Below are 9,691 nucleotides of genomic sequence, written 5' to 3'. Positions count from 1 at the left end.
CGCCATAACAATTTCCAGGTACCACCACTCTACTAAATCATATGCCTTCATCATGTCAAGCTTCAAGGTACAATATGAGTTCTTTTACTTTGAGACCTCTTCATAAAATGCAAACATTCATATGCAGCAATTATATTACCTGATAGGAGCCTCCCATGTATAAAGGCATACTGAAATTATCTCCGGTAACACTCGTTTCCACCGCCCATGCACTTCTGTTATAATCTGGAAGATTACATTGCACAAACTTATTGGTTGGAATTGAGTAAGAGGGGTTGGATTGGATACCTTAGGAATATATAAAATGAATGTCATGTTTATAACCTCCAGAGATTCCTCCCATTAAGCACTTGTAACATCACCCGAGTGACCTCATCACCACACACGCCCCAGATCTATTGAATGAAATGTGTTGGGTAACCATCTGGACTAGGGGCCTTTGTAGGATACATATTTGGAATAAGGCTTCTTTAACTTCTTTTTCCGTATAGGCGCCACACAAAATCCTATTTATTTCATTCCCCACATGAGCCTGCTTATCCAACACCCTACCAAGATTTTGCTCATGATGCATTTCCCACAGCCTGGCAAGACACTTCTACGGTATGACAGACCAAGGCCCATCCACCACTCCACAACTCCATAGTTTGCACCTCCCTGCAAAACCAAGTACAAACTAAAACACAAATAAGTCTAGTAATATTTAATAATTTAACACACCGAAAACTATCTTACTACCATTAACCATATAATGAACTTGTATTACTGTAAACACTAGCTAACTTGACCAATTGGCACAAACAAAATAGATCAAGGGCCAACTGATACTTAAGATCATCAACAAATTATTGTCCAAATTCAGTGAGGGGTATACAGTGACGACTAGCTCATTAAGCACTACTTAAGTAGTGTTGAGTAGCTCAGATGGCGCCAAACATTTACTAGCTACTTAAGTACTACTCTGAATGTGAGCACAACCCTACGATTAATGAACTATTAACAATTGGTGTTTGTAGTTTTGCTATTAACAATTTCCTACATTCAACACATAGCATAAATGAGCACAGTCACCATAAGCTTCCTAGATCCAAAGCTTAAACTGACTTTAGCTACTAACAAGTTTGTATCTAACCGGCATAAAACAACCATAGAATTTTCTCCTAGTGTCAATGGTTTCAAGAGCCAAAATTTGTTTGGGCTCATCTGGTGCATCATGCACTTTGGCTCTGAATCCAACAGAACACCACGCCAAGATGGCTCCACAAGGGTGTCATGGTTCTCTTGCAACCATCCACAACAATATCAGACAAGGAATCCTTTCAATGCCGGCGAATCAAAGCTCAAATCGAACAAATCCCCAAATTCCATAAACCAAACCCTACCAGCGGAAATCACTTAAGAAAACCTCCATGTCCATGCCTCCCATGTCCATGTTGTCCTTCGTGCTCTCCTCCCCGTCCTTCCACAAACCATGCGTGAGCGACGACGAGCATGAGCGGCGGTGTCCGATGCGAGAGCCGAGAGAGCTGCCACAGAGAGAAGAGAGTGAGTGAGTTGGAGGAGAGAGAGACCGGTCCTGTATGTTTTGACCGACCGAGCGTGTGACCTACGATCTTCAGTGCGTCGTTGTCTCTCCCCTTGGCCATGTGGAACTGGCTAGTGGACTACCCCTATCATAGTCAGGGTTAAAATGGTTGACTGATATCTAACAGAATGTGGTAGCTTTTTGCATCATATTACATGTAGAGTGGTAGTGTGTTGTCAAAAAAGTGTGGTACTTTTTGAGAACCCTAGCCTGAATTGTGGTAGTTTTATGCTATATATTCCAAAGAGTGAGGACCATCATAGGGACAAGAGACTTGTTGCGCGAACTTGTGAGAAGTGAGATGAGTATGAGCGAGCGATCGCGACCAGATGGGCATAAGGTCGAATATACAATGCTCGCTTGATATATTTCTCATTTTCATTTTGAGTGAAATACATCATTGGTCCGCAAACTCTTTGTGGATGAGCCCTCTAGTTCACAAACTTATAAACTGCATTCTTTGCGCCCTAAAGTGGTTTAAGTAATCTAGTTTAGTCCAAAAAATGTGTTTTATGGATCGACGGTGCATTTCATTGTTTTACTTTTAATAATGTAAAAGAAAACTCTCCCATGACCTCTAGTGTCTGTATCAAATGATGAATACGTGCCATAGAGCTTAGATTTTGTTTGTTTGAAAGAGAAGCTTAGGTTATGCAATGCTTTTTTTGTGTTGTTTGGGTCATACGATGCAATACTGAGATCAAATAGAGGCGAACGGACGGCCGTGTCTGACGCGTACAACAGTTGAACAATGTTGCTCTGTCTGGGAGGCAGGCGGCGACATAGCCACGACGGCTACTTGCGACCAGCCACCGAAGGCCGAGCAACAGTTGGGCGTGGCAGATGAGGCTCGGAGGAAGACAGGGATATGAGGAGAAGATATTTTTTTTTTGGATGGTTGGGAAGAAGATAGGTACAACAAGTCGACGCTGATATGGCTGTTATTAATTTGATCGAAGTTAGCAATCCCGGCCTTCTTATTGCACGTCATCAAAATCCACTCCTAAAACCGCCTCAAGGTTTGTTTAGACCTGGATGGATCAGAGAGAGGACATGTACAGACTCCAGAGATTCAAAGGTGAGGGTTTATTTTCAATGAGGTCAACAATCTCAAAAATCAGACTAGACTCGATAGAGTTCAATGACATGCATGTTGCTATCACTCCGTACAAGCAGCGCTAATGTAGTTCCTTTGTTAGTGATCTATATATAAACGCTTTTATATTTGTTTACGTAGGAATTATACAAGCAACACGTCAATGGGTGCGAACGGGAGGCCTAGGCAAGCATTGGAAAAACAAAAGGAGAGGTGCCTTTGCCAAGCACAGGCAGCGTGCCGAATGACATGTCCCGGGCACTCTCTTTGCTCTCAACTTTCTTCTTTCCCTTGTCTGCCCCCTGGCTGCCGCGTCGCGAGGGGACACGCCGCACAGATCCCGGCGACATGTCCCTCGTCTTGCTTCATCGGTGCGGTGGAGTGTGAGAAAAGCCACGGCTCCGCTCCGCTCCATCCAGCATTCCAGCGTTTTTTACTGCACCGAAAAGCTCGAGGAATTTTGACCACTGTGCGGGAGTATACAGCGCGCCCTTTTAGCAGTGCCACACCGTTCAACATCGACAAAAGCCGCTCTCTTTCGCCGGTCCTCTCTGCGACGCCTGTCTCCACGACTTGACCCGAGATTTACTAGCACAGTGGTGAACTCTGAGCTTCATTGATTCGCTTGCTGCCATGACATGGAAGAAGAGGCACTGTGGAGACATTAACCGTGGGCGGCAGGGGACGACGGAGCTGCTAGTTAATGAAGTTGGCGAGCGCGGCGCCGACGCTCCGAAGCCGAGTTACTCCGTCAAAAAGGCAGGAGGAGCTGGAATCGGCATGATGAGATCTCCAATCGCAAAGGCTGCCAGCGCGCAGCGATCCAAGCATACGCCATGTCCCTGCCGTGTCCCCCGGGGCCAGCCGCCAAAACAGCCGTCGTCGACCGCGCGCGCACGCTGACGCCATCCACGATCCAGCGGCAGGGCAACGGGCGACGGGAAAGCGCGGCCGGCCGCGTGTCGGCGTCCGTCCGGCCCGATCGAGAATCCACCGCGCAGCTATCAAAGCATACGCCACCGACCCCTGGGGTTTCCCGCCTCCTCCCTCTTAAACCCCCTCTCCCTCCCATGGTGGCAGCAGCCAGCAGAGCACGACGCTTCCACACAACGCTTCCACTGCCGATACTACGACTCCACGAGTGAAGGTCGATGGCGACGGACGGGGAGTGCTCCACGCCGGGGAAGGGGGCGACGGTCCGGAGCCACAGCGAGGCGGAGCGCAAGCGGAGGCAGCGCATCAACGCCCATCTCGCCACGCTCCGCACGCTCGTCCCCTCGGCCTCCCGGGTACGTACCTACGTCTACGTGCCGCCATGGGCATGCACCAGCCTAGTAGTAGCTCTATTTCAACCGGCATTGCCGCATTGGCACAGACGGACGCATTTGGTGACATGGTTGGCCGCGTACGTTCGTGCAGATGGACAAGGCGGCGTTGCTGGGCGAGGTGGTGCGGCACGTGCGGGAGCTGCAGGGCAGGGCCAACGACGCGACGGAGGGCGTGGTGGACGTCGTCCCCGGGGAGACCGACGAGGTGGGCGTCGAGGAGGACGACTGCCTCCTCAACCGCGGACCCACGCACGACGTCGACGACGACGACCCCCGTTGGCGGCGCCGCGTCCGGGCGTGGGTGTGCTGCGCCGACCGGCCGGGGCTCATGTCCGACCTGGCCCGCGCCGTCCGCTCCGTCGGCAGCGCGCGCCCCGTCCGCGCCGAGATCGCCACCGTCGGCGGGAGGACCCGAAACGTCCTGGAGCTGGACCACATCTGCCACGAAGCCGGACCAGCAAGCAACAGGGCGGTGGCGCTCTCCACCCTGCGCGCCGCGCTCCGCACCGTGCTGCTCAACCGGGAGGAGCTCCTCGCCGCCGCTGCCACCACCACCGTGGAGGGATACAAGCGGCCGCGCCTCTCGCCGGTGCAGCAGCTCAGCTAGCCTAGCTCTAGCCAGCACCCATGCAACCCAGGGCAGCAAAACGGAGGGGACAATACGGTGTGCACGACAGCGCCATGGTTGCCTGTTTCGTGTTGCTTCAGGCCAACCTGCGTACGTATGTGTCGTTTCGCCTGCCATGGTCGGTCCGTGTACTTGCAAGCAGCACTAGGAGACCTGTCAGGTATACAACTGTGGCGGTGGTTGAATTTTGCAGCTTGGCTCGTGTGTTGCACTGTTGTGTTTTTTTTAATTTTTTTCATCAAGTTTGGATTGAACAAAAAGACACAACAGTTGTGGTGCACTGTTTTGCTGTGTTCTTCTGCCCATCGGTAGTTCAGAACAGGCTGAGCAATAATCGATCGTTCCAACTGGTTTGCAGACCACCGCAATGTTTTGTCTTAATAACACGGCCCTAATTTCAACTAGCAAAAAAGACCGTGCGTTGCAATAAAAAAAAAAAACCACACGCCCCTAACAAAATAATCATGATTGAAGACCTTAATGGTTCCATGTGCATCCCATCTATGTTGCCACTTACCCTCCTTCCCACTCTTGTCAATGGCGGCTTCACTGCTCACAATCACAACTCACTTGAATGTTGCGAATTTTAAGGTGTCTCTCTTTCTCTCCGCATAAGATGAGAAATCTATTTTTTTTTCACCTGGAGGTTTTACCGGGCCATGCATGCGTGGTTATAGATGGGTTTTTTCTTCTCCAAACTAATTATGTTGAGGTGTTGATTTCTAACCTGATCTACACCGGTACGAAAGAAAGATGGATCATGCGCTATTGATTAATATTGTCCCCTAAATAGCATTTAAAAATGTTTAACAGGTAAAAGAACATCATATTCAGATTCTACACATTTTTCTAATCAATTTCCATATATATAATGTCAAAATTCTAGTTAGGGTTTAGAAGATATGAACATTTTTAAAAGGCATTTGAATCACATTTTTAAAAATATTTAAGAGGTAAAATAACATCAGATTTATTCTAGACATTTTTCTAATCAATTTTCATGTATGAAATGTCAAAATTGGAGTTAAGATTTAAAAGTGATGTATATTTAAAAATAGCATTTGAATCTGTCCAAAAAAATGGATGGCGGGTTGATTAACTAAAAGATCAAGGCCTCATTCAGTTTGGAGGATTTTCATTGGAAAACATAGGAAGAAGGATTCCGGAGGAAAATTTCCTATAGATGCATTCGGTTTGTAGGAAATGCGTACACGGATTACATAGGAATACTATTCATTTCCTATATTTTTTTAGGAAACTAGACATCTACTCAAAGCTCATTTTACGCGTAGGAACGAGGCAAGTCAATTCCTTTGCATGGAAAGTGCCATCCTATCAAATTCCTATTCCTATACTAATCCTAATTCCTATGTTTTGGTATCCTCCAAACCGAATGAGCCCCAAGGGGTTTTCCAGAAAAACGAGAAACATTTTTTCTACTTAAATTTAGGACCGCGTGTTCATTAACTAAAAGACAAGGGTTTTTTTGAAAAAATGAAAACAAACCATTTTCCCCGCTTAAAATAGGACTGTGGGTTGAATTCTCAAAAACAGAGGGACTTTTTTACAAAACAACCGCAACGTACAACCAAAAGCACTAGCCGCTTTATTATTAGGTAAAGATAACTGATAGCGGTTGTAGTAGAGTCGTCCTATTGGTGCGGCCATCATAATAACTGTTAATATGATGATTTAAGTCAAATAGCATTCTAAAAGAGTGGTCATTCAGCTCCCTATCGTCATTTTCAGGAACCCGGGGCCATTGGTTTGGAGCGTGGTTCATCCACCAACCGCTTGCGCACGAAGAAAATTTCATCTCCCTCCTTAGCCTTCTGTGCGGCCCATCTTCTCTCCTTGCCCATGGCGCAGACGGCCATGACATCGGGAATCATGCTAATTAATGGCAGCCACCAATTGCCAATTGCTCGCGACCACTCTCGGCACGTTTCCCACCATATTTTTTCGACTCGCGTCACATTTACCTATCGCTCGTTGTCAGTGGCTATAAAAAGGACATCGCCATGGCCGACTAGCTCTCAACCTTCACTTCAACACTGTTGTTCGTCACCACTTTCTTCTTCCTTGTCGCCATGATGTTTCCCCCAGCTAGATTGGGTGCCGCAATGAGTGGAGGAACAACGTTTCCCCTGCAGCCCTTCCTTCATGATCTGGTAGCGCTTTGCCGTCCAGAGCCAATCGTCGCCTAAGAATTAGAGGAGGGGGTTAGAACCACATATGGCTTCTAATTATGAGGACAAGAGGTTTAGCCTAGCTCTAATTAGTCAACTAGGACCAACTAGAACTAGAACTATTAGACCTAGAGGAGGCTCCAAAACTTGTGTATTTATAAGAGTAAAATCTCCTAGTACATATAGGTTGGAGGGAGAGGGAGGGCTGCCACCAAGCCAGCCTAGTGGAGGAGGAGTCTGACTCCTCCCCTTCCCCAATCCGGCCTCCTTCCTTAAGGAAGGAGGCACTTTATCACTTGGGCCTTTTTGGCCCAAGTTGCCTTCCACCTATTGGCCTTTTAAGACCAGTTGAATATTTTTTAGTTTTAAATATTTTCAGACCATTATATAGATAATTTAACGTCTCCGGAAACAATTTCCACCTATATATATATATATATTTATTAGTAATACCCGTATTACCCGATATTCACCGAAATCTTTCCTGTGACCCCAAAATGCTTTCGGATCCTCTCGAAACTATTCTGAATATTAATGAAACAATTCCATAAATATATTCTCGTCAATCACGTCCTACTAACACTCAGCAGATCGTGATTACCTTAAGCTTGTGACCTTGTAGGTTCACTAACTCGGAGACATGAACGAAACTGTTTGTTCACTGACCGATAGCGGGACCGTAGACGTCCATATAGATCCCTATGAGCACATGAATGATATTCGAGTGAACCTATGGTGATCATGTGATGTTCCCTTTGCTTCGCGATACTTCACAAAACCTGGGATGCGTTGGTACCCTCATGAGTCATCACCATGCTCACTATACCGAAATCCTCGTTACCAGTTTTCTTCTTCTTTCTTATTATTGTGTTCCGGCATCCTCGTGACGAAGTCACCTGTGTCTGGCCAGACGATGATGGATGCCGTCACACCGAGAGGGTCCTAAGAATATATCTCCATCGTGGGAGGAGCAAATCCCACTCTCGAGCTATCTAGTCCCTTGTCAAACTTTCCAATGAACATGTAAGTTGTCATTATGATCACCATGTTACAGGTGATGTTTGAGCAATCCCAAAGCCCACCGTACGGTAAGAAGTGACTACGATACTCTCATTGTCTGAGGAGCAAATTCACACGTTAATACTCCGTGTTATTACAATTGATTACAGAGATGTTAACTCAATTCATAACAAACAAGTTTGGGTCGATTCAATATGATCGTTCTTCCAATGTCATAATCTCAATGTTGTTTTACGACTATCATTACACTTAACGAGATCCTAAGATCGGGAAAATGTGATCACCAACAACACTTCAGCAGTCTTAGAGGCGAGACTAGGAACCTTTATTTTATTCGTTTATCATTTCACACGTGCATATGTGTTTTCTACTAAAGCGCATATTGCAGGATCATAACAGTTATAGCATAAAATACAAACACTTAATTATGAATATAGAAATATAGTAATAGAATAGTATTGCCTCTAGGGCATATTTTCAACAGTCTCTTCTTTCATTTTGCCCGCATGCAGTCCATTTGACGATCTCCATCCATCTCAACATGGTGCAGCAGCTGCTCGAAGCCTAAGGTTTTTTTTTTTTGACAAAGGGTGGACTTTATTGGCTCAAAATGGAGCATCAAGAGGATACATAACACAATGAGCACACACCCGGCCTCTGCATAACTAGGATGCACCCAGCCAACCCAACACACTCACGTGGAAACATACCCGCAACTAGCAAAGTCATAAGACCAAAAGCTATGTGCGGGCGAGAAAAAAGGAGGGGAAAAAACGATCAGATCAGTGATCGACAAACTACAACTGAGACCATATTCGCACCAACCATTGACACCACATGATGACGAGGAACTTCAACAGTAACGCCTTCACGAAGGAAGCGACACTCAAGCGCCGCCGTCACCGGATCTAACCACAAAGGGCCAGAATCTAAGTTTTCACCCTGAAGAATCAGTACGAGCAAATCCGAGCAATGCCTCCAACAAGGTAACGACATAAAAACATCGCCATTGCCAGGTGTAACCACTCGGGTCTGACCTAGGCTTTCGCCCCGGAGCTCGAGACCTGGTGCGTGCAGCACCACCATCCAAGTCACAAAAGTGTTGTCGCCACCGCTTATCCGCAATCCCAGCAGCTACAATTGGACTGCCGCCACTCCACAACTTACCCTCTGCGTCAAGTCATCATCCATAATTTGTATCACACCGCTGAAGTCATCAACCAGATCAAGAGATAAAACCTCCCGAACTCTTTTCGATGACCTGCGCAGTCGTGGATCCGTAGGAAGTCTCTGGAGAACAACCTACGAACACCACCATCTGACCGATCTGATCTAGATCAGCACCACCAACCGAAAAACGTAGCGTCGCCGTTCGGCTGGCACACGCGGAAGGCCAGCACATCGCCGCAGCCCCACATGCCCAACGACCCTACAGCCGCCGTCGACACCTCGCACCATCCCGGCGTCAGATCCTTGTAGTCATGGCCGCAGATCGGGGAAGTCGTCGCGGCGCCACAAGGGTAGCCCCAAGGCCAGCCGAGGAGGACATCAGCCCCAACCCCGGGTCCAACGCCAGCAGGAGAGACGCGCCGGCAACAGGACAGACCTCGCCGGGCCGAGATCTGGCGTGGAAATCGGACGGGGAAGGGAGCAGGGCGAGGTCGGGCGCGGTGGGGAGAAGGTCGCCGCCAGAGACGCGCCGGCGGAGGGCGGATCAGCTGTCGGAGGGCACAGAGGCCGGCGGACGGGCGTGACGGCAGGGAGGCCGCAGCCGGAGGAGGCGCCCCGCCGCCACCATCCTGGGAGCCGGCGCGGGCTTCGCCGGCCGCTCCTCCGGTGGCGGCG

The 9,691-nt window shown here is 48.0% G+C and overlaps 2 protein-coding genes across 2 annotated transcripts in view; both read left to right on the top strand.

Moving 5' to 3' along the window:
- The first annotated feature begins 3,623 nt into the window (after positions 1-3,623).
- LOC123050106 (transcription factor AIG1-like) lies at positions 3,624-5,009 on the top strand. Its single transcript, XM_044472947.1, has 2 exons — positions 3,624-3,970; positions 4,101-5,009. The coding sequence occupies exons 1-2, from the start codon at positions 3,833-3,835 to the stop codon at positions 4,614-4,616; spliced, it is 654 nt and encodes a 217-aa protein (XP_044328882.1). The 5' UTR covers positions 3,624-3,832; the 3' UTR covers positions 4,617-5,009.
- A 4,318-nt stretch (positions 5,010-9,327) lies between these two features.
- Positions 9,328-9,691, top strand: part of LOC123055962 (vegetative cell wall protein gp1-like) — a 1,593-nt gene continuing 1,229 nt past the window's right edge. Inside the window, exon 1 of the mRNA XM_044479754.1 lies at positions 9,328-9,582. Coding sequence (XP_044335689.1) covers positions 9,328-9,582 — 255 coding nt within the window. The remainder of the gene's footprint in view (positions 9,583-9,691) is intronic.

The sequence above is a fragment of the Triticum aestivum genome, chromosome 2D, assembly GCF_018294505.1.
Source record: "Triticum aestivum cultivar Chinese Spring chromosome 2D, IWGSC CS RefSeq v2.1, whole genome shotgun sequence".
Lineage (NCBI taxonomy): Eukaryota > Viridiplantae > Streptophyta > Magnoliopsida > Poales > Poaceae > Triticum > Triticum aestivum.
The sequence above is the reverse complement of the archived record's forward strand: the minus strand, read 5'-3'. Positions and strand labels throughout refer to the sequence as shown.